The following is a 25,141-nucleotide window of genomic DNA, read 5'->3' as shown; positions in this document are numbered from 1 at the left end:
AGAATGTGTGTGTGTGAAACTGTGTTTGTATGATGTGTGTGTGTATGTGTGTGAGACTGTGTGAGACTGTTTGTGAGACTCTGTGTGTGAGGATGTGTGTGTGTGTGAGACTGTTTGTATGATGTGTGTGTGTGTGTGTGTGTGTGTGTGAGACTGTGTGTGTGTGTGTGTGTGTGTGAGACTGTGTGTGTGTGTGCGTTTGTGTAACTTGTGTATCTGTCTGTGTGTGAGAAACTGGAGTTTTCAAAGGGTCAAAAATTGACAGTGCATGAAATCAGATTGAAGCTGACAACACAGTGAACAATGACACAACATCCCACAATATCTCAACTGTTGAATCTCAAAACATCTTGGAACCTTCATTGAATAGAAGTTGAGAACAAGAGATAATAAACTGCATGTAACAAGTTGTGTGATGTTCTGGTTTACTCTGAGACTGCTCCATTAGGTGACACCTAACGCAAGATGTCTCTGCATTAATAGAATGGCTTGAGATGATGCAAGATAAGGTTTAATATTAATATTCTGTTAAAATTGTTCCTTGGTGTTTTATCCCAGGTTGATTCAGAATTTGAGGTAAGCTGCTGGATGTGTCTGAGTTGATTCTCCCAATAACTGCATGCTCTGCTGTGCTGCATCTTGGTAGGCTGAGTGAGCCTGTGGATCTTCCAATACTCTATGTGGAAGGTTGCTCTTCTCGACAGAGCTGCCGTATGAATGTGTACAGAGGCGGGGAGGAGGTGGTTCACTCTAGTCCAGATGGTCCCTCTGGGTGCTGATATTCAAAGTGATTGTGCAGGTAGAAGTCTGCTGGGGAGTGTGTGTCTGAGTCTCTGTGTGTGTGTGTCTCTGCGCGGGTGTGTGCATGTGTGTAACTAGAGTTTTCAAAGGTTCAAAAATTGGCCGTGGAATGTAATCAGATTGAAAACCTAAAGCCGACAACACAAAGGGCAAGTCCAGATGACACAACTTCCCACAATATCTCAAGTGTTGAATCCTAAAACGCCTTTGATGAACAATGATAGAATTAGATAGAATTTATTTGCCACACAACCAGGGTCGGTGGAATTTGGGTTGTCAGCAGCAGTACAATAATAAAGAACACACAACCACAATAAAAATGTAACACAAACATCCACCACAGCATTCATCACTGTGGTGGAAGGCACAACATTTGGCCAGTCCTCCTCCATTTCCCCCCTGTGGACAGGAACAGACAATAGGCTGCATGCAACAAGATGTGTGATGTTCTGGTTTACTCTGAGACTGCTCCATGCATGTCAGGTGTTAGTGACACCTAATGCAAGATGTGTGGCAATGAACTGCAGATGCATGTGTAATATTCTGTTAAAATTGTTCCTTGGTATTTTACCCCAGGTTGATTCAGAATTTGAGGTAAGCTGCTGGATGTGTCTGAGTTTCGGGTCGAGATCCCACTTCAGTCTTGACCCGAGACGTCACCCATTCCTTCCCTCCAGAGATGCTGCCTGTCCCGCTGAGTTACTCCAGCATTTTGAGTCGATCTTCTAATGCAAGATGTCTCTGCATTAATGGAATGGCTTGAGATGACACAAAATGGCCTTGGTTCCATCTGCAATGTTTCCTCCTGTGTGTCTGCATGTGTGTGAGATATCGTTCCTAGATCCCATTTTGAAGGCTGCTAAAATATAAGGTGGTTATCCAGAGCAAAACACTGCAGATGCTGAAAATGTGAAATAAAAGCAAAAAAAATGTTGGAAATACACAACAGTGTAGACAGCAACTGTGGTAAAAAAACTCAGTATTTCGGATGAAGGCTTGTCAGTCTACAGTAGCAACAGTTTCCCTGTCTATAGATGCTCTGAGTCACACAGTCATACAATGTGGATGTGAAGAGATATGTGGTTAACACTGGTCAGAACTGAAGGGCCTTCAACTTCAACCATGAGTTTTGTTTCTCTCTCCACGGTTGCTGAGTGATTCTTGCATTTTTGGTTCTTGTTCTTTGTTTCCAGCAGTTGCAGGACTTTGCATTTGTGGGTATCTACGAAGCATGCCTAAAATCCAAGAGAGTACAGTAACTTTAATGCATGCACGCCCGTTCATTTCTGTACATAGTAACCTACTGTGATTGACATACACAAAACCGTACAGTACAGGAACAGGCCCTTCGGCCCACGTTGTTTGTGCTGAACATGATGCCAAATTGGACGGCACGACTGTAATCGTGTATTGAGTTTCCGCTGAGTGGTTAGCACGCAACAAAAGCTTTTCACTGCACCTCGGTACACGTGACAGTAAACTAAACACAAATTCATATTAAACTAACCTCCTCTGCCAGAATCTGATCAATATCTTAAAAATAGATAGGGCTAGATAGGGCTCTTAAAAATAGCAGAGTCAGGGGATATGGGGTGAAGGCAGGAACGGGGTACTGATTGGGGATGATCAGCTATGATCATATTGAATGGCGGTGCTGGCTCGAAGGGCCGAATGGCCTACTCCTGCACCTATTGTCTATTGTAAAAAAAAATCTCTCCATTGCCCACATATCTACAGGCTCTGAAACAGCACTGTCGTAAATGGATTGAATCATATCTGTCCCTTGTTTAAACAGAGTGATACAGTGGGCAGGCCGGCTGTTCTGCCCATCACCCCTGTACTAGCTCTTTGCCAGAACTACCCAGAAGACAGCAAGAGGTGGAAATAAGGGTAGGCCATTCGGCCCCTTTGCTAGGACCACGCCCGGCCGATTAGTCCCACTGCTCTGTTCATTGTCAGTAGCCCTGCCCTTTCGACCACCCAATGATAAGGATAGAGATGGAGAGAATGTATTTGAAGGAACGACCTTTGTTCTGAATTAGACGGGAACTTGTGCTGATCATGAAAATGATTCTGCTCAGCAGCTGGGATTATTTGCACAGTTGAGTATTTGTTTATCAGCTGGACTGTGGAAGGGCCATTGAGGCAGGATTGTAACATGAGAAGTGTCAGGTAATTTAGAAACAGATGCATAGAGGTGGAGGAGTAGGCCATTCGGCCCTTCGAACCAGCACTGCCATTCAATATAATCATGGCTGATCAACCAGAATCAGTACCCTGTTCCTGCTTTCTCCCCATATCCTTTGATTCCGTTAGCCCTAAGAGCTATATCTAACTCTCTCTTGAATACATCCAGTGAATTGGTGTCTGTGGCAGAGAATTCCACGGATTCACAACTCAACTCTCTGGGTGAAAAGGTTTTCCCCCATCTCAGTCCTAAATGGCCAACCCCTTATTCTTAAACTGTGTGACTCCTGGTTCTTGACTCCCCCAACATCGGGAACAATTTGCCTATATGTCCCAGAAGTTGCTGGTATGAACATGTTGGAAAATCAAGGCTTCTCGTCCGACGTCCAAACAGGCCCTTCGGCCCACCTTCCCCATGCTGACCAAGTTGGCACACTGGACCAGTCCCTTTTGCCTGCATTAGTGCAGAGCCCTCTAAACCATTCCCATCCATATATCTCCCCAAGTGTCTTTTAAAAGTTGCAATATTGAAGTAAATTACAGATAGTACTTACACACATATATTTGTAAAAGGAATAATTTTTCTTCAAACACAAAAGCAGAGATTTTCTCCCCTCTCTGCCATTTCGGTTTTTAATCTTCCTTGAGTACTTCAGTGGTGGCCCAGCGGTTGAGTTTCTGCCTTGCAGCACCAGAGACCCGGGTTCGATCCTGACTACGGGTGCTGTCTGTACGGAGTTTGGACGTTATCCCCGTGATCTGCGTGGGTTTTCTCCAGTTTCCTCCCACGATCCCAAGACGTGCGGGTTTGTAGGTTAATTGGCTTGGTAAAATTGTAAATTGTCCCTAGTGTGTGTAGGATAATGTTAGTGTGCTGGGGATCGCTGGTTGACGCAGACTCGGTGGGCCGAAGCGCCTGTTTCTGCGCTGTATTTCTAAACTAAACACTTAAAATTCTTCAGGGAACAAGCATTGAAGGACTGGAGAGACTGGACACAGGGAGAAATGTCATAAGGGATTCGGCCCATCAAGTCTACTCCACCATTCAATCATGGCTGATCTATCTCTCCCTCCTAACCCCCTTCTCCTGCCTGCCCCGTAACCTCTGACACTTGTACTAATCTAGATAATGGTCTCGGAGTAAAAAGTTGGTCAGCTGCGCCACTCTGCCTCTCCACTACCTGCTACCCCGCAGTTTGCCTATCTGTTTGTAACATGTTAAGATACCATTCTACAAGCTGACCCGCCCAGCACAAGCCTAGCATGACAGGAGCATGTGGAGTTGGTGTGATGGAGTCCTACAGCATGGAAACGGGCCCAACTTTCCCAACATGTCCCTTCTACACTAATCCCACCTGCCTGCGTTTGGCCCATATCTGTCTAAACCTGTCCTATCCATGTACCTGTCTAATTGCTTCTTAAATGTTGCAATAGTCCCTGCATTAACTACCTCCTCCGACAGCTCGTTCTAGACACCGACCACCCTTTGCTTCTGTCACCCAAGCCCGTCTCAGTTCCTCAGTCTGCACTTCGGTCAAAAGAGGAAGCGTTTAGTAACTGAGGAATGCCTGGAAAAGAATAGACATCTTCTCACGCCACAAGAGCAAAACACACAATGATGTCATCCCTTTCCCACTACGTTTTACAAACTCAAATAGAACCAATTAAAAGAGTATTTGATGTGAACTGCAGCTCTGGTTCCAGCATGGTGTCATAAACACATTTTTGTCACTCCAATGTATAATTTGGGTACAAATTTCATCATTATACCACAACTACAGAAGTTTACTAATGCTAAATGTAAGCACTAAAATTTTCTCCTTTAGTTTAGTTTAGAGATACAACACGGAAACAGGCCCTTCAGCCCACCGAGTCCATGTTAACCAGCGATCCCCGCACATTAACACTCTCCCACATATACAAGGAACAATCTGCAATAATACCAAGCCAATTAACTGATAAGCAAGTATATCTTTGGAGTGTGGGAGGAAACCGGAGCTCCTGGAGAAAACCCACGCAGTCACGGGGAGAACGTACAAACTCCATACAGACAAGTCAGGATCAATAGACAATAGGTGCATGAGTAGGCCATTCAGCCCTTCGAGCCATTCAATGTGATCATGGCTGACCATCCCCAATCAGTAGACCATTCCTGCCTTCTCCCCATATCCCCTGACTCCGCTATCTTTAAGAGCCCTATCTAGCTCTCTCTTGAAAGTATCCAGAGAACTGGCATCCACCGCCCTCTGAGGCAGAGGGAGATCAAACCCGGGTCTCTGGCGCTGTAAGGCAGCAACTCTACCGCTGCACCACTGTGCCGCCTAATATCTGATATACAGAATTCAATTCTGTAAAAGCTTTAGTTGGTAATTGGGTTATTTGATCTGATCCGATCTGAACCCTTATATTCTTGTGCTGTATTGGCTGCAACTGATTAAATTGTCATTGAATCTGAGATGCCAAATCTGTTTGTGGATACCAAGTGTTAATGGGCCAGGAGTTTTTCATATATTTATGGATGGGATAAAGATGTCGCTGGCGATGCTGGCGTTTACAGTCCATCCCTGAAATGGGGTGATGGCTGCAGGTCAACAGTGTTGCGCTGGGTCCTGTGTCACATAACAGCTCGGACAATGAGGTGAGCCAACCAACCCCTGGGATTGGCAACCTCTCTTATGCATCATCTTCACTGGAGAACCATGTCTGCAGGAAGGAACTGCAGATGCTGGTATAAATCGAAGATGGACACAAAATGCTGGAGTAACTCAGCGGGACAGGCAGCATCTCTGGAGAGAAGGAATGGGTTCTCGACCCGAAACGTCACCCATTCCTTCTCTCCAGAGATGCTGCCTGTCCCGCTGAGTTACTCCAGCATTTTGTGTCTGTCTTCACTGGAGAACCGTTTGGGCTTGGCACGGACTTGAAGACACTCTTTTCTCCTCTGAGCTGATCTAATGATGTGGCGTTCATGTTTTGTGTTTAGCCCGTCAAACGGGGAACCGTCCGTGATGCCGCGGGCTTTGACGCTCTGAGGGACGCGGAGGTTCTGAGGAAAGCCATGAAGGGCTTCGGTGAGTAAATCCTAAAGCGCGGCACCGTACTAGAACATAGGACAGTGCGGGAACAGGAACAGGCCCTTCAGCCCATCATCAACATCGAGGGCAGCACGGTGGTGCAGCACCCATAGTCGGGATCGAACCCGGGTCTCCGAGACCCGGGTTCGATCCCGACTAAGGGTGCTGCCTGTGCGGAGTTTGCACGTTCTCCCCGTGACCTGCCTGGGTTTCTACGGGATCTTCACTCTAAAGGCGTGCAGGTTTGTGGGCTAATTGGCTGGGTATTTTTGTTAAAAAATCGTTCCCGGTGTGTGTGTAGGATAGTGTCAATGTATGGGGATCGCTGGCCAGCACGGACTCGGTGGGCCAAATGGCCTGTTTCTACGCTGTATCTCTAAACTAAACTAAACCAAAGTTTCTTATTTTGGAGGTTTCTGAATGCAGTTGGAGCCAGGTAACATTATAACTTAAAAATAAAAAACATTTAGACAGGTAGACAAAAATGCTGGAGAAACTCAGCGGGGGCGAGCAGCGTGATGCTGCTGAGTTTCTCCAACATTTTTGTCCACCTTCGATTTTCCAGCATCTGCAGTTCCTTCTTGAACATTTAGACAGGTACATGGATAGGACAGGTTTAAAGGGATATGGGCTAAATGCAGGCAAATGGGACCAGTGTAGATGGAGCACGTTGGTCGGCATGGGCTAGTTGGGCCGAAGGGCCTGCGCCCACGCTCTGGGACTCTATATTTCATGAGTGCAGCGTTACCCTAGTTGTTTGAGGGGTTAGGGTTAGGATTGTTATAATAGTGTTGGCGAATGGTTCAAAATGGTCCACGGAGCTGAACTTGGCCTTTCCTCTGTTCACAGGCACGAATGAACAAGCCATCATTGACGTTGTTGCCCAGCGATCAAACAAGCAGAGGATGCAGATTGTCCTGTCCTTTAAAACCGCCTATGGAAAGGCAAGTACCTTGGTCCATCCAGCATTGTACTGGCACGATGGCACCGCGCTGTCTCTGCTTGCTCTTCACTAATAGTAAGATCAAGTCAAGAGTGTTTTATTGTCCTATGTCCCAGGTAGAACAATTACATTTTTTCTTGCAGCATCGCAACTGAATCTGTAAACCTAGTGGACACTAAAAGTTGGAGAGGTGTCTCTGGGGAGAGGGAATGGGTGACGTTTCGGGTCGAGACCCTTCTTCAGACCCTCTGTAAACCCAGTACTCTGCAAACATATTATAAACGAGGGGGAAAAAAGTTCATGCACCTACGTACACATAACAACAAACTATTGTACAGTGCAGAGATCCCGCTGTTGTTCTCACTGTTGTGGTAGCCATCTTCAGTCCTGCATGATTGTATCTTCTCAAGCAGATGTGAAGGGTCTCCACCCAAAACGTCGCCTATTCCTTCGCTCCATAGATGCTGCCTCACCCGCTGAGTTTCTCCAGCATTTTTGTCCACCTTCTCAAGTCGATGTTCTGTTCCCAAAAGAGAAACACAAGGAACTGCTTATACGAGTTTGCCAAAAAAGATACATAGTTCTGAAGGAAGCAGATGGTCAGGCAACATCTCTGGAGAATGTGGGTAGGTGGGTCAGTGGGTCAGGACCCTTCTTCAAACTGGGCTCTGATTGCAAAAGCACCTCATTGCATCTAACGTGTTTTTGGAAATACATATCTTTATTTTTATTTAAAAATCCTTAAAAACGACCTTGGTGTGGGTCTTTACATGAAGACACAAGAAACTGTAGATGTTGGAATCTTGCGGAAAGCAGAGAGTGCTGGAGGAACTCAGTAGGTCAGTAGGTATCTATGGAGGGAAATGTTTCCGATCAGACCATTCTTCACGTAAAGGCCCATCAATGCCTCTACTTCCTTCAAAGAGCAAAACGATTTGGTTACAATAAGGACTTTGGGCATTTTGCTTATTAATTTATTGAATTTCTATTCATTACATTAATTGTGTGTATTGGGTTTACAGACTGTTATGCTGCTGCAAGTGAGAATTTTATTCTTCCATTGTTGGCACGTGTGAGTGTGACAATGAAACGCTCTTGAGCTGATGGCTGTGTTTGTGAACGTGCTGTGATTGAGTGTGTGACCTCTCGCCTCCCTGCTGCAGGATTTGATCAAGGAGTTGAAGTCCGAGCTGTCGGGCAATTTCGAGAATGCTGTGCTGGCTCTGCTGAAACCGTCCTTGCTCTTCGATGCCACGGAGCTGAAAGAGGCCATCAAGGTTGGTGAGCACACAAGGTGTAGGGAGGGAGGAAGGAACTGGGTTGCACCAAAGATAGACACAGAAGGGCTGCAGTAACTCAGCGGGTCAGGCAGCATCTCCGGGGAACAAAGGACTAGGTGACGTTTCAGGACGAGACCCTTCTTCAGGAGCTGGCTTGCGGACAGATGCCGATGCTCGACACAAAATCCTCCACACCGGAACAGTGGCGCAGTGCGTAGAGTCGCTGCCTGACAGCGCCAGAGACCGGGTTCGATCCTGACCTCAGGTGCTGCCTGTGTGGAGTTTGCACGTTCTCCCCGGGTTGACCCGGTTTCCTCCCACATCCCAGTGACACGCGGGTTTGTAGGTTAATTGGCACTCTGTAAAATAGTGTGTAGGGAGTGAATGAGAAAGTGGAATAACATCAAACTACTGTGAACAATGATCGATGGTCGGTGTGCTATTAGTTGTGAACTATCCAGTCAAAGGCTATACATCAATACAATTATGTACACAGGTTATAGATGCAAGACTTAGCATTGAAACCCGATAAAAGTCAAATTAAAGATAGCTCGAATAAGATCGATGGGAGGTCAGGACCGCACTCTAGCTGATGCGAGGATGGTTCAGTTGCCTGATAACAGCCGGGAAGAAACTACCTGAATCGGGAGGCTGAGTTTTCAAACGTATGTACATCTTGCCTGATGGGAGAGGGGAGAGGAGGGAGTGACCGGGGTGAGACTGGTCCTTGATTATGCTGCTGGCCTTGCCGAGGCAACGCGATGTGTGGATTGAGTCAATGAAAGGGAGGTTGGTTTGTGTGAGGGTCTGGGCTGCGTCCACAACTCCCTGGAACGATATGTGAACTGGCATGGGGAACCCGTGTTTTGGGGGGAAATAATTCCCTGGATATCATAAACAGTGTAATAATTAAAAACACAATACGATAGTGTTAAGGTCGCGAGGTGTGCAGAGGGTCCAGGACTAGGACCATCTGTTCTGGTGAATCTATTTAAAAAAAACTTTTTATAAAACTTTAAAGGGGAGGCCATTTAAGACTGAGGTGAGAAAAAAAGTTTTCACCCAGAGAGTTGTGAATTTATGGAATTCCCTGCCACAGAGGGCAGTGGAGGCCAAGTCACTGGATGGATTTAAGAGAGAGTTAGATAGAGCTAGTGGAATCAAGGGATATGGGGAGAAGGCAGGCACGGGTTATTGATAGGGGACGATCAGCCATGATCACAATGAATGGTGGTGCTGGCTCGAAGGGCCGCATGGCCTCCTCCTGCACCTATTTTCTATGTTTCTATGTTCTCTCAGTGATATTAAAATTGGTATTCTATCATGCTCTCAATAACTAAAGGTTGCATTTTAATATTTACAAATCTGCCTTACATTTGTATTACTATTGTGGGTGGAAAGGCAGCATTTATCCACATGGCTCATTGTTCTTGGAGAGGTAATTGTAAGACAAAATCACGTCCCAGGAAGTCCCAGGAGATAGATCATGCAATAATGAAGGAGCGATGTTGCATTTCAATTCAGCCTATTGATTAGTTTAGGAAGGAAGTTTTCATGATTCGTTTAATTTAGTTTGGAGATACAGCGTGGAAACAGGCCCTTCGGCCCACCGAGTCTGTGCCGACCAGTGATCCCTGCATATTAACACTACCCTACACACACTAGGGACAATTTACAATTATACCAAGCCAATTCACCGACAAACCTGCACGTCTTTGGAGTGTGGGAGGAAACCGAAGACCTTGGAGAAAACCCACGCAGGTCACAGGGAGAACATGCAAACTCTGTACCGACAGCACCCGTAGTCAGGATCGAGGCGGTGACACCAGCGCTGCGCCACCGTGTTGCGCGCGATAGAGAATTGATTTTGCAGTTTGTTTTGTCTGTGAGGGTAATTGATGATACTCTTTTCCTGCAGGGAGCTGGTACTGATGAGCAGTGTCTGATTGAGATCCTGGCTTCCCGCTCAAATGCTGAAATCCATGAGATCAACAAGTTGTACAAAGCAGGTGAGATGCGAGCGGTGTTCAGCACAGCTGCCTAGTATACACACACGCAGCATGTCGGAGGCACACAGCTGCCTAGTATACACACACGCAGCATGTCGGAGGTACACAGCTGCCTAGTATACACATACGCAGCATGTCGGAGGTACACAGCTGCCTAGTATACACACACGCAGCATGTCGGAGGTACACAGCTGCCTAGTATACACATACGCAGCATGTCGGAGGTACACAGCTGCCTAGTATACACACACGCAGCATGTCGGACGTACACAGCTGCCTAGTATACACACACGCAGCATGTCGGAGGTACACACCGGATCTGGATGAGGGAATTGAAGGCAATATCTCCAAGTTTGCGGATGACACTAAGCTGGGGGGCAGTGTTAGCTGTGAGGAGGATGCTAGGAGACTGCAAGGTGACTTGGATAGGCTGGGTGAGTGGGCAAATGTTTGGCAGATGCAGTATAATGTGGATAAATGTGAGGTTATCCATTTTGGTGGCAAAAACAGGAAAGCAGACTATTATCTAAATGGTGGCCGACTAGGAAAAGGGGAGATGCAGCGAGACCTGGGTGTCATGGTACACCAGTCATTGAAAGTGGGCATGCAGGTGCAGCAGGCAGTGAAGAAAGCGAATGGTATGTTAGCTTTCATAGCAAAAGGATTTGAGTATAGGAGCAGGGAGGTTCTACTGCAGTTGTACAGGGTCTTGGTGAGACCACAACTGGAGTATTGCGTACAGTTTTGGTCTCCAAATCTGAGGAAGGACATTATTGCCATAGAGGGAGTGCAGAGAAGGTTCACCAGACTGATTCCTGGGATGTCAGGACTGTCTTATGAAGAAAGACTGGATAGACTTGGTTTATACTCCCTAGAATTTAGGAGATTGAGAGGGGATCTTATAGAAACTTATAAAATTCTTAAGGGGTTGGACAGGCTAGATGCAGGAAGATTGCTCCCGATGTTGGGGAAGTCCAGGACAAGGGGTCGCAGCTTAAGGATAAGGGGGAAATCCTTTAAAACCGAGATGAGAAGAACTTTTTTCACACAGAGAGTGGCGAATCTCTGGAACTCTCTGCCACAGAAGGTAGTCGAGGCCAATTCATTGGCTATATTTAAGAGGGAGTTAGATGTGGCCCTTGTGGCTAAGGGGATCAGAGGGTATGGAGAGAAGGCAGGTACGGGATACTGAGTTGGATGATCAGCCATGATCATATTGAATGGCGGTGCAGGCTCGAAGGGCCGAATGGCCTACTCCTGCACCTAATTTCTATGTTTCTATGTATACACACACGCAGCATGTCGGAGGTACACAGCTGCCTAGTATACACACACGCAGCATGTAGGAGGTACACAGCTAGTATACACACACGCAGCATATCGGAGGTACACAGCTGCCTAGTATACACATATGCAGCATTCGGAGGTGTTGCTCAAAAATACTAGCCTTTGGATCATTGGTAGGATCCACGTTCCCTCTATTCACTGGAGCGCAGGAGGATGAGGGATGATCTTATAGGGGGGTATAAAATCATGAGAGGAAAAGATTGAGTAGATGCACTTGCCCAGAGTAGGTGAATCGAGGACCAGAGGACATAGGTTTAAGGTGAAGGGGAAAATATTTAATAGGAATCTAAGGAGTAACTTTATGGGTGTATGGAACAAGCTGCCAGACGAGGTCATTGAGGCTGGGTAGTTAAGGCTCTACCGCTGCGCCACTGTGCCGCTCTTAACAGGTTTATAGATGGCTGTGTTGGAATCAGTGGATGGTTTATCTGCCATCTCTGTCATAAGCTCTTAGGTTTAAAGGAATCAAGGGATATGAGGAAAAAGCAGGAACGGGGTACTGATTTTTGATGATCAGCCATGATCATATTGAATGGCAGCGCTGGGTCGAAGGGCTGAATGGCCTACTCCTGCATTATTTTTCTATGTTTCTATAAAGAACAAAGACACTAGAACACTGATTGTTTTGCAGAATTTAAGAAGACTCTGGAGCAGGATATTAAGAGTGACACGTCTGGGCACTTTGAGCGACTGCTGGTCTCCCTTGTTCAGGTAACTGTGGGGGTCGGGGAGCTTCATGTGTTCTTCCTTGAGGCTGATTTACACCGGCGGCTTCTGCTTGAGGAAAGCCTTTAACACAACAAGGCATGGATCGCAAGCTGATACTGATGTTCATACGAGAGTCAAGAAGGTTTTATTGTCATGTGTCCCAGATAGGACAATGACATTCTTCCTTGCTGTCACCTGTACCTATCCATTCTGATCTGATCCCTTATCATGTATCTATACATGGCTCCAATGTAATCATGTATTGTCTTTCTGCTGACTGGTTAGGGAACAACAAAAGCTTTTCCCTGTACCTCGCTACATGTGACAATAAACAAAACTTGGATAATACTGGACATAAATACAATCCAAGCCAAACGCAAGTGGAATAGGTGTTGGGTGCAATAAGCATTAGAACAAGTTACTGACATGTTTACAGATGCACCATTGAAAGTTTACAGGTTGCATCACAGCTTGGTTTGGGGGAAGCTCTGCCCAAGACCACAAGGAATTGCAGAGAGTTGTGGATGTAGCCCAGTCCATCACACAGACCAGACTCTCCACCAATTACTCCGTCTACACTTCAAAGACTTGTCCCGCCCCGGTCATTCCTTCATCTCCCCGCTCCTGTCCGGCAGAAGGTCCAGAAGCTTGAAAGTGTGCACCACCAGACTCGGGCACGGTTTGGTCACCTCTGCCACCGGGCTTCTGAACGGTCCTTCCATAACACAGGCACTGTCCACTATTTTCTCAATGTCTCCCGCTGGACGTGTCGACTTCACGGGCACAATGAGCCACAGGTAAACCCAATCACTCATCCTTCTTTCCGTCTGATCTCCAGGGTAACCGGGATGAAAGTCAACATGTGGATATAACACTGGTTAAAAAGGACACGCAGGTGAGGATGTTTTCTGCAGACCGTCACTTTGCCAATTGCTGAGGCCAATATTGTGATGTTCAGGGCAGCCTGAAGTTCTTCAGAAGGGTCTCGACCCGAAACGTCACTTCCCCCTTCTCTCCAGAAATGCTGCCTGTCCCGCTGGGTTACTCCAGCTTTTTGTGTCTATCTTTGGTTTAAACCAGCATCTACAGTTCCTTCCTACACAGTTCTTCAGGTGCCCCGTGTACTGTAGTTCCATGTATATGATGTTCAAAGACATCCACCCTTTCTCTATGTCAATCACCTCTTCAAAAATGCCAGCCAGCTTTGATCAGCCTGACCTATTTTTTCTAAATCATTCCCTCTTGTCCCCTTATCTAACAATTTTTGTGTTTTCCATTGACTCTAGACTTTAGAGATAGGCCAAGGAAACAGGCTCTTCGGCCCATCGAGTCCGTGCAGACCAGCGATCGCCCCGTACACTAACACTGTCCCACACATTAGGGACAATTTACAGAAGCCAATTAACCTACAAACCTGTACGTCGTTGGAGAGCGGGTGAAAACCGGAGCACCCGGGGGAAAAACCCATGCGGTCACGGGGAGAACGTGCAAACTCCGTACAGGCAGCACCCGCAGTCAGGATCAAATCTGGGTCTCTGGCGCTGTAAGGCAGCAACTCTACAGCTGCGCCACCGGGCCGCCATTGAACTCTTTAACATTTCGGCCAAGATAAGGCAGTAAGACAGGGATTTGGAGTTGGAGAGATTGTGAGAGAGGGAGAGAGAGAGGCAGAGAGAGAGAGAGGCAGAGAGAGAGGGGGAGGGAGGGGGAGGGAGAGAGGGGGAGGGAGGGAGGGAGAGGGAGAGAGAGAGGACACAAATACAGAGTCTGAAAGTATGAGAGAGAGAGAGAGAGAGAGAGAGATTGTGTCCTTGAAATCCAAGCTCGTTATAATATGATCGCCATTAACAGCAGATCCTTGGAGGTATCCCTGTCGCACTGCTGCAGGTACCGAGGGCAATGTTTCAAGCAGATCGAGGCCAAAATAGTACAAGCCTAGGTTTTTACTTTGAACATTGAATGTCCCTGCTGGCATTGCAGGGTGAGACTTGTTTATCAGTGACTGCTTTGTAAATGGAGACTCTTTGGAAGGTGGCCAATCTGCTCAGCAGATATTTTTGGCTGTGATTACTGTATGGTGAAGCTTATTCTAATGCTTCAAAGTACTGGAGTAACTCAGCAGGTCAGCTAGAGTCTCTGGAGAACATGGATTGGTGGCGTTTCAGGTTTAGTTTAGAGATACAGCACGGAAACAGGCCCTTCGGCTCACCGAGTCCACACCGACCAGCCATCCCCACATATCAACTCCACCCTGCACACACTAGGGACAATTTTACATTTTATACCAAGCCAATTAACCTACAAACCTGTACGTCTTTGGAGTGTGGGAGGAAACCGAAGATCTCGGAGAAAACCCACGCAGGTCACGGGGAGAACGTGCAAACTCCGTACAGACAGCGCCCGCAGTCGGGATCGGACTAGAGGCTCTGGCGCTGTGAGGCAGCAACTCTACCGCTGTACCAGTGTCAGCATCAGTTTGCTGGTTTTATTGCAAGGGTGAGGTTGTTTTTGCACTGAATGATTGACGTCAACTGTGAAATATTCCAGTTGCCTCCACTGATCTTGACAATATTACGTTGCAGTGTGTGCTGTCACAGCTGTTCCCACTGACTGTGACTGGCAAGTGGCAAGCTGGAGAACGCCTTCTGACCCACATTGTTTCATGCATTCGTCAGTACAAAACAAACAGGGCATCTCCACAGAGATTTGCTCACCCAACTACAGGCAGCACGGTGGCGCAGCGGTAGAGTTGCTGCCTCGCAGCGCCAGAGACCCGGGGTCGATCCTGACTACGGGCGCCATCTGTACGGAGTTTGCACGTTCTCCCCTTGACCTGCGTGGGTTTTCTCCGGGTGCTCCGGTTTCCTCCCACACTCCAAACTCTCAGCCTGAAAGGACAGCAGAAGAGTCAGAGACACTGAATCAAAGAATATTCAGTCTGTGTCCCACTCCTGAGATGTCCTTGTCCCACTCCTGCTGGCATTCGAGGGCATTACTGAGGTAGTGTAGCCTTGTGGGTCCCACCCTCTGTTGTGAGGTTAAACAAATGCCTCATCTACCTCAGTGGGGGTGAAAAATTCCACAGGCACCATTTAGAACTGGAGCCGAGGCCAAGTATTACCAGAGTCTTGGCCGATATTTATCACTTTGTTTAATTACTAGCACATTTGCTCTATGCGGGACTTTGCTGGCTGCTACACTGCCTACATTTGCAGTTTAGAATTGCAAGTCCTTTCTTTCTTAATGAGGGCTCGGGCTTTTGTGGAGGGCCAGCGAGCCTCCCCGTCTTGGGTTAGAGCAGAGCCTTGAGACGGGAAGTGTGCCAGAGAATGCTGGCAGGCACTCCCAGTACGCACCGCACTGCACTAAAGCCCAGCAGAGGCCTGCCCTTAGCCCAGCCCCCACTGCTCACTACATCAGTAGGGATGGCTGCCTCGTCTAATGGACCCAGCTCAAAGTACACCCGTCATTGTTTAAAACCAGGAGGGGTGCATTTAAAAACGCTGACCTTTCAGTTCGCACAACCCCACGCTTTAGATGCAGAATGTCGATCTGAAAACCGTCACCCTAAATGTGAATCATAGCCACACCCCAAACAGTCAAAGCCTTTTGCCAGGTGCTGTTACTTCTGGGCCAGGTTAAATGCATTTATTAATAAGTGGAAAATTCCAAAAAAGCCTCCAGGCTACACAGCATATTTTAAATACTTAATGTGTGCGTGTGTGTTTTAAGGAAAATATTTCTTACTGTGGTGTATAGGACTAAAAACCAGTACCGCACAGGAACAGGCCCTTCGGCCCACAACTTCCATGATGCCAAGTTAAACTAATCTCCTCCGCTGATGTGATCCATATCCCAACGTTCCCTGTATTTCCGTGTGCCTATCCGCCTCGACCACCACTCCTGGCAGTTCAACCCTGGCTCCCAATACCGTCTGGGTGTAAAATAAGACTTGTCCCGCATGGCACGGTGGCGCAGCGGTAGAGTTACTGCCTCACAGCGCTTGCCGCGCCAGAGATCCGGATTCCATCCCGACTACGGGCGCTGTTTGTACGTGCTCCCCGTGACCGCGTATGTTTCCTCCGAGATCTTCAGTTTCCTCCCACACTCTAAAGACGTACAGGTGTGTAGGTTAATTGGCTTGGTGTTTGTGTAAATTGTCCCTAGTGCGTGTAGGATAGTGTTAGTGTGCGGGGATCGCTGGTGGGCACGGACTCTGTGGGCCGAAGGGCCTGTTTCCGCGCTGTATCTCTAAACTAAACTAAAATAAACATCTCCTTTAGACTTAGACTAAAATACTGGAGAAACTCAGCGGGTGAGGCAGCATCTATGGAACAAAGGAAATAGGCAACGTTTCGGGTCAAAACCCTTCTTCAGACTTTTTCAAATTTTTTGTTTTCTGAACTCCATTTCCGTTCACAAGTTATAGGAGTAGCATTCGGCTCATCGAGTACTCTATCTACTCACTAACACTATCCTACACACACACACACACACACACACACACACGGGACAATTTTACCTTTATACATTTTATACCACGCCATTCAATCATGGCTGATCTCTGCCTCCTAACCCCATTTTCCTGCCATCTCCTCATATCATCCCCCCGACACCCGTTCGAATGAAGAATTTGTCCATCTGTTTAAACGTGAAGTGATGAAGGCTCAATTTTCTTGTTCCTTTCCCTCAGGACCTGTACAACGCAGGAGAAGGGCGCATGGGGACCGATGAGTCGAAGTTTAATGCTATCCTGTGCTCAAGGAATAGACCCCATCTGAAAGCAGGTACTGATCTTCATCAACAGCAGCGGCAATGACAGGTCTCGTGAAAACTCTTTGAAAGCCACAAAGTTAGAGAGTACCTTGAAATACCAACTCAGTCCCTCTCACTCACACTTGTATGACCTCACTCTCTCGTGCACCTGAACGCTCACACTTGTACACACAAACGCTCACACTTGTACACACATAAACGCATTGGTTCATATACTGTACAAGCACTTGCATGCTCTCATACATGCACTTGTACACTTACAGTACTTTAGATTTTAACCTTTTAGACTTTACTTTAAACGTTAGAGATTAAGCATGCAAACAGGCCCTTTGGTCAACCAAGTCTGCGCTGACCAGTGATCGGCCAGTCCACTAGCAGTATGGGACGACAGATGGCACAATGGGCTAAGTGTTCGGCTGGTGACCGGAAGGTAGCTGGTTCGAATCCCGCTTGGAGTGCATACTGTCGCTGTGTCCTTGGGCAAGACACTTCACCCACCTCTGCCTGTGTGTGAATGTGTGTGAGTGATTGGTGGTGGTCGGAGGGGCCGTAGGCGCAGATTGGCAGCCACGCTTCCGTCAGTCTGCCCCAGGGCAGCTGTGGCTACAGAAGTAGCTTACCACCACCGAGTGTGACTGAGGAGTGAATGAATAATGCGATGTAAAGCGCCTTGAGTATCTAGAAAGGCGCTATATAAATCCCATCCATTATTATTATTATAGTATCCTACACACTCTAGGGACAATTTACAGAAGCCAATTAGCCTACAAACCTGTACTCCTTTGGAGTGTGGGATGAAACCTTAGCATCCAGAGAAAACCCATGTGGTCACGGGGAGAAGGTAGAAACTCCGTACGGACAGCGCCCGTAGTTAGGATCGAACCCGCGTCTCTGGCGTTGTGAGGCAGCAACTGTACCACAGCGCCACCTTGCTGCCATAGATGCACATGCGCCTACACACACACACACACACACACACACACACACACACACACACACACACACACACACACACACACACACACACACACACACACACACGTACACATACACATATGGGGATGCAGGTCTGCAGCAGCCGCCTACGGGTTACCTGGATCGGGGGGCGGGCTATTAAACCTGGCTCGGACAAAACTCTGATTATTAATAACCATTTTCTGTTATTTGCACTTTATCAGTTTATTTATTCATGTGTGTATTTATTTATATCATGGTATATGGACACACTGATCTGTTTTGGAGTAAATGCCTACTATGTTCTGTGTGCTGAAGCAAAGCAAGAATTTCATTGTTCCTATACAGGGACACATGACAATAAACTCACTTGAACTTGAACCCACACACACACACACACACACACACACACACACACACACACACGCATGCTCGCAACGGTCAGAGATTAAACCTAGAGCTCGCTTGGTTTGGAGAGTTCAGCACTTTCAATATAAACCCTTTAGGAAGCTTATTAAGACGGAGGTTGAAGTTGGTTAATATAGTTTGAAAATATTTTGTGAATGAAATGTTTTTTTGTATTTCAGTTTTTGAGGAATATCGGCAGGTGTGTAAGTACGATATCGAGAAGACCATTTCCCGTGAGATGTCTGGTAACCTCGAGAGAGGCATGATAGCAGTAGGTGAGGAACTCTCTATCAGTGAGGCACAGTATTCCCTTCACTCACTGTGCTTGATGCTGTTGGCTTGGTGGGGGGGGGGATGGAGAAGACTTTCAATGGCTGGGCAACACAGTCAAATACAGCGGCAAACACAAAGTGCTGGAGAAACTCAGAGGGTCAGGCAGCGTCTGTGGAGGGAATAGACGGACGACATTTCAGGATGGGACGTAGACATAAATACTGGAACAACTCAGCGGGTCAGGCAGCGTCTGTGGAGCGAAGGAATAGGTGACGTTTCGGGTCGAGACCCTTCTTCAGACCCGACCGAAGCGTCACCTGTCCAATGTCCATTTCCCTCCACAGATGCTGCCTGACCTCCCGAGTTCCTCCAGCACTTTGTGTTTTGCAAGATTCCGGCATCTGCAGTTTCTTGTGTCTCTGGTCAAATATAGTGGTGAGGAGTAACGCTAATCTATGACAATCATATTGATAAACTGAGATGAAGGTTTGCCTGATTTGTGACATTAATCGTGTCATGCTTATGTTACAGAATCATAGAGAGGTACGGCATGGAAATAGGCCCTTCGGCCCATCAAGTCTGTGCCAACCATTAGCCACCAATGTTTATGCTATTACTACCCTGCCCCTTCCCACATTCCCCACCTCCCATACACACTGGGGGCAGTTAACAGTGTATAATTTAGTTTAGTTTAGAAATACAGCGCCGAACCAGGCCCTTCGGCCCACCGAGTCTGCACCGACCACGATCCCCGCACATTAACACTATCCTACACACAACAGGGACAATTTACATTTACACCAAGCCAATTAACCTACAAACCTGTACGTCTTTGGAGTGTGGGAGGAATATTGAGCAGAACTGCCCTCTCCGGCTATTCCGTTGCAGAAGAGCAGCTTGTTGAAAAGGCAGGTTTTTGAGGGATATCTCTGTTACCTGTCAACGTGCGAGTAATTCATTTGCTCATGTTTCTCCCTCTGGTGCTATCTGGATTCTCAATTTGTGGGTTAGTACAGTGACCTTTGGTGCTGTTGACCTTTGTGTATTCATGTGCGTCTGTCTGTCTGTCTGTCTGTCTGTCTGTCTGTCTGTCTCTCCGCCTGCAGTCTCTTTTTCTGATCTCTCTCAATCTCGATCTCTCTAAATCTCTCTCTCGATCTCTCTCTCGGTCTCTCTCTGATCTCTCATACCTGATTGTATTTCTGAGTGCCCTCTCTACCTCTCTGTCTCTCTGCCTCTCTGCCTCTCTGCCATTACGGGTCGAGACCCCTCTTCAGTCTGAAGAACGGTCTCGACCAGAAACGTCACCCAATCCGTCTCTCCGGAGATGCTGTCTAGGCAAGCACACTGTAAAATTGCCCTGGGTGGAAATTTCCAACAATAGAGGGCATAGCTATAAAGTGAGAGAGGGAAAATTTAAAGGAGATGTGCGGGGCAAGTTTTATTAGACAAGAGGATGTTGGGTCGAAGGCAGATATGATGGTGGCGTTTAAGAGACTTTTAGGTAGGAATATGGATAGGCAAGGAATGGAGGGATATGGATCACGTGCATGCGGAGGAGATTGGCTTAGCTTGACATTATATGTAGCACAGACATTGTGGGCCGAATGGCCTGTTCCTGTACTATGTTCGTTTAGCTCAACCCATCTCTCCACTTCAAACATGGGCCTCTGTGACCAGCCAAGCGCCGCCATCTGGTGGCAAAGCCCTTAAACTGCGGTGCTTTCCACCAATGCAATCCAATGGGGGCACGGTGGCGCAGCGGTAGAGTTACTGCCTCACAGGGCTTTCAGTGCCAGAGTCGCGGGTTCGATCCCGACTACGGGCGCTGTCTGCACAGAGTGGGTGACTGCGTGCGATTTCTCCAAGATCTTTGGTTTCCTCCCACTTTCCAAAGGCGTACAGGTTTGTAGGTCAATTGACCTGGTATAAATGTAAATTGTCCCTAGTGTGTGTGTAGGATGGAGTTAGTGTGCGGGGATCGCTGGTCGGTGCGGACTCGGTGGGCCGAAGGGTCTGTGTCCACACTGTATCTCTAAACTAAACTAAACTAAATCTCAGCATTATGAAGCAACTTGTCAGCCTGACGTTAGGTGAAGCCAAACTCCAGAGTCTAGAAGTTCAGAAACCTAATGCTGTCTAGGAGTTACTGTGTGCAAGAATGAACTCTTGTATTATCTGAGCAGAATGAATTCTGAAGTGTATGGATACACACCCTATCTGCTCAAGTTCAAACAAATGCCTCAAAACTCATTGGCTGGCGGTTCATTCTACAGCAAGACAATGATCCCAAACATACTGTTAAAGCACCAAAGGAGTTTTTCAAAGCCAGAAAATGGTCAATTCTTGAGTGTCCAAGTCAATCACCCGATCTGAACCCAATTGAGCATGGCTGAAGAGAAAACTGAAGGGGACTAGCCCCAAAACAAACATAAGCTAAAGATGGCTGCAATACAGGCCTGGCAGAGCATTACCAGAGAAGACACCCAGCAACTGGTGAGGTCCATGAATCGCAGACTTCAAGCAGTCAAAGGATATGCAACAAAATACTAAGCATGACTACTTTCATTTACATGACATTGCTGTGTCCCAAACATTATGGTGCCCTGAAATGGGGGGGACTATGTATAAACACTGCTATAATTTCTACATGGTGAAACCAAAATGTATAAAAATGGCCTTTATTAAAACCTGACAATGTGCACTTTAACCACATGTGATTTTTTTCTATTACAAATCTCAAATTGTGGAATACAGAGGCAAATAAATAAATGATGGGTCTTTGTTCCAAACATTAAGGACGGCACTGTAACATCTTGTATAATGTCCTGATGTTTTCACCACTGTCAGGGGTTAAGGGGAGAGGGCAGGAGAATGGGGTTAGGAGAGAGATATAGATCAGCCATGATTGAATGGCAGCATAGACTTGATGGGCTGAATGGCCTAATTCTGCTCCAATCACTTATGACCTTATTTTTGAAGTGGGCAGTGAAGTATTATTGACGTCACGGTAGACATGCTGCCTTACAGCGCCAGAGACCCGGGTTCAATCCTGACTACGGGTGCTGTCTGTACGGAGTTTGTACGTTCTCCACGTGAGTAGCACTGACAGCACTTTTGTGTAAATCCGTCTGCAACCAACTGTGAAGAAAGATGAAGACTTGTGTCCCCTGTTACTACAGATCAATGACTCCCTTACCTCGTTAATACCAAAGATCCTACAGCGAGCAAGATGGTCCACTCGACGAAAAAGACGTAGTACGGTCATGGGCAGATTCGTGGGTAATTTTCGGCCCCATTTCCATAACCGGCTTCCGTCTCCGCACCAAAGATCCCGTAGGATAATAGTGCGTAGACGGAAGTCGGTTACGGAAAAATCCTCGTAAAAAGTTATTTGGTAAAAATCTTCTCCTCATTTTCAGAATTTTAATTTATTAACACAAACTGTTCCCCAGCAACGTTGATTACACTGCGGGTCGGATCGGGTCGGTTTACGGAAATGGATGAAAAAAAGTCCCACATTCCGCTCCGTTGCGTACTACACGTCAGCCCATTGCGTTTAGCAGGAGTGGTCTATCTTGCTCCGCTATAGGTTCTTTTGTTAATACATTGAGCCCTTCAGCCTATGCTAACGCCTTTAGGAATTCTCCACCTCAGAATAACCCCTTGGTCTTTTCTACATGTCCTGCTAATGCTTTGGTCTGTAATCCATTAACTGTCAAAGGGATGTTGGCTACTTGTGGGTGTTGTACCTTGCCGATGACTAATCTCCAACCTACATTTATGTTGCAGTGAAGTGCCTGAGAAGTATCCCGATATTTTTCGCTGAGAGGCTGTACAAGTCCATGAAGGTGAGTGAGATTCAACGTGTAATGTTATAGTATGGTCTTCGTGGGAACCAGGTATCAGGAGGGGAGTACTCGGGCAATTAACAATGTAACACCCGGTGGTGCAGCGGTAGAGTTGCTGTCATACAGCGGCAGAGACCCGGGTTCGATTCTGACCACGGGTGCCGCCTGTACGGAGTTTGCACGTTCTCCCTGTGACCGCGTGGGTTTTCTTCCGAGCGCATTGGCTTCCTCCCACATTCCAAAGACGTACAGGTTTGTAGCTTAATTGGCTCCGGTGAAAATAGTAAGTTGTCCTTAGTGTGTGTAGGATAGCGTTGGTGTGCGGGGGGATCGCTGGTCGGTGCGGACTCGGTGGGACAAAGTGATGGGGAGGCCGGGTTGCTGAATCTCATGTTGAAGTGTCATCTTCTCCTCTGACCATCTGCAGGGTCTGGGCACAGATGACAAGACCTTGATTCGTATCATGGTGTCTCGCTGTGAGGTCGACATGCTGGACATAAGGGCTGAATTCAAGAAGATGTATGGGCAGTCGCTGTACTCATTTATATCGGTAATTATGACTTTTCAGCTTTTAACTTGTGTCCAAAGGCCAAGGAAGGAATAGTTCCGTTCATTTTTAGTTTATTGTCACGTGTACTTTGTTGATATTAACCGTTCCTCGTTTTCTCTGTCACCAGGACGACTGCTCTGGGGATTACAAGAAGTTGTTGCTGCAACTCTGCGGCTCGAATGACTGAGAGCGATGGGGTGTCAGGATTCAGACGGTGGCCTCTCAGAAGCACTTCCACCCGTCCAAACACACAAGCATCCCCATCTTTCTCTCGTTGTTTTATTTCCTTTTGTATCGGCTTGTAAATGTAATCCTGTTTCGTCGGCATATTCAACGGCGTATTTCATCAGCTGAGGTTTGAGATGATGGCGCAGGGCGGAGACCTGACCCACAGTTCTAGTGTGGGACCAACACCTGCCTTCCCAAAGCCCTGCCCCTCCAGTTGGAGGTCCTCCCTTTGACTTGACATTGGAAGGAGAGCTGATTCTCTCCCACCTGGTCTGTGACAAGTTTCCACCCTGCCCCAGCTCCGCTTTCACTGTCCAGAGCCCGCTGTGACTATCACAACAATCATCTCCTTCAACGCCTTCCCCTTACCCATGCACAAAGTTCTCAACTTCAACCTGGTCATCTTCACAATCAACACTATGCCCGGTAGAAACAAAAGTCAACTAATTGCTTCAAGGGCATTCAACAGTTTGCGTTCCTTATATGTTTTAAATATATTTTTGTAAAATTCTATGCGGTGCCAATCTAACTGGGCAATTACCCCCTTGCCACCTTGTCCAACTGTGCCTATGTGACAAGATAGGAAGTGTCAAATGCAAACTCCTCATTTTGAGTTGTAAGCGATTATCTTGCGTTGGTGGGGCTTCTTCTTATCTAGAGCCAGCGATTAATTCTCTCAGATAATTCTCTCTGGAAGCTGGGATTTGTAACCGGTGCACACATCCAGAGTATAGTTACCACAGTTACCATGGCAAGAATCAGCTTCAAAGGCCTAGTGTCATGGTTTGACCTGCTGGCCAAAGCTTCTGCCCATGCCCCTGCCTGCTTCTGCAGCTCCTCAGGAAGACCAGGGAGGGTGGTGCCTCTTGAGTTATCTGTAAGTCAGCCTGGTTTGGCGAGTTGGCGGATAGCGAAGGCAAATGTGTGGAAGGAAGCAAGAGCTGATGGAAGAAGGGGCAAATTGCGATGTGCTCAAAAATATAAATGAATGAAAAATAAATACTATGCAACCAATTTACAACTGTGTTTGGCTCGGTGCAATACGACAAAACTTTATTCATCCCGGGAGGGACATTGGTCTGCCGACGGTCACAACGCACAAGGTACACAAGGATTGTTGGCTGGCTGCTGTGTGCACAGCGACCTCACCGGAACAAACACAGGCTTAAACCATTTTTTTTTTTTTTTTTTTTTTTTTTTTAAATTAAACAAATACTTTATTCCAAAAAACAAAATCAACATGCAAAGTAGTATAGCATTCATATCAAAAGCTGCCTGTATCGGCAGTTTACAAACAAGACAAAAGTTCAAATTAAAATCCCGCCATCCTTGTCCATATAACAATTGACCTCCCACGGCGGCCAGCGTTCACGGAAGTCCTCCAGCGCGTTCAGGAAACCGCGTGTTCCCTCTCCAGGGACCAGCGGGCACGGACGTAACCCCGGAAAAGGGGCAGGCAGCCGACCCCTGTGCAGCCGTCAACTGCCCGCTGCCTGGACCCGCAGGCTTATACCCTGGGAAGAGGATTCTAAAACTAGATTCTGCCCCCCCCCCCCCCACATCCTCTCTCCCACATCCACACAGGGTCCCCCTGTGTTCTCCCACCGTCCCTCACGGAGGTCCCCTCGCGCTGGGTCCTCCATCGTCTTCCCCTTCTCCCCTTCATCCTTTGAGTATAAGTGCACCTCAGTAGCAGACATCTTAAGTAGTTTTGATTGTGTGTTCAAAGAGCGTGGCCTACACAGCCATCTG

The 25,141-nt window shown here is 47.2% G+C and overlaps 1 protein-coding gene across 5 annotated transcripts in view; it reads left to right on the top strand.

Annotated features, from left to right (window-relative positions):
- anxa11 (annexin A11) overlaps positions 1-24,407 on the top strand; it is a 48,973-nt gene extending 24,566 nt beyond the window's left edge. For 2 of the 5 annotated variants that reach the window (XM_033012918.1, XM_033012917.1), the window contains 11 exons: positions 5,972-6,059; positions 6,912-7,006; positions 8,169-8,282; positions 10,204-10,294; positions 12,273-12,352; positions 13,188-13,244; positions 17,043-17,136; positions 18,667-18,762; positions 22,553-22,611; positions 23,039-23,161; positions 23,289-24,407. In XM_033012918.1, coding sequence (XP_032868809.1) covers positions 5,972-6,059; positions 6,912-7,006; positions 8,169-8,282; positions 10,204-10,294; positions 12,273-12,352; positions 13,188-13,244; positions 17,043-17,136; positions 18,667-18,762; positions 22,553-22,611; positions 23,039-23,161; positions 23,289-23,348 — 957 coding nt within the window. In that variant the 3' untranslated portion in view covers positions 23,349-24,407. Of the gene's footprint in view, positions 1-558; positions 577-1,377; positions 1,396-5,971; positions 6,060-6,911; positions 7,007-8,168; positions 8,283-10,203; positions 10,295-12,272; positions 12,353-13,187; positions 13,245-17,042; positions 17,137-18,666; positions 18,763-22,552; positions 22,612-23,038; positions 23,162-23,288 lie in introns of all 5 variants that reach the window. The other 3 variants (XM_033012914.1, XM_033012916.1, XM_033012915.1) reach the window with 3 other exon arrangements.
- The last annotated feature ends 734 nt before the right edge of the window (positions 24,408-25,141 follow it).

Source organism: Amblyraja radiata, chromosome 37 (genome assembly GCF_010909765.2).
Source record: "Amblyraja radiata isolate CabotCenter1 chromosome 37, sAmbRad1.1.pri, whole genome shotgun sequence".
NCBI lineage: Eukaryota > Metazoa > Chordata > Chondrichthyes > Rajiformes > Rajidae > Amblyraja > Amblyraja radiata.
Note: the sequence above shows the minus strand (reverse complement) of the source record. Positions and strands in the feature narration are given on the sequence as shown.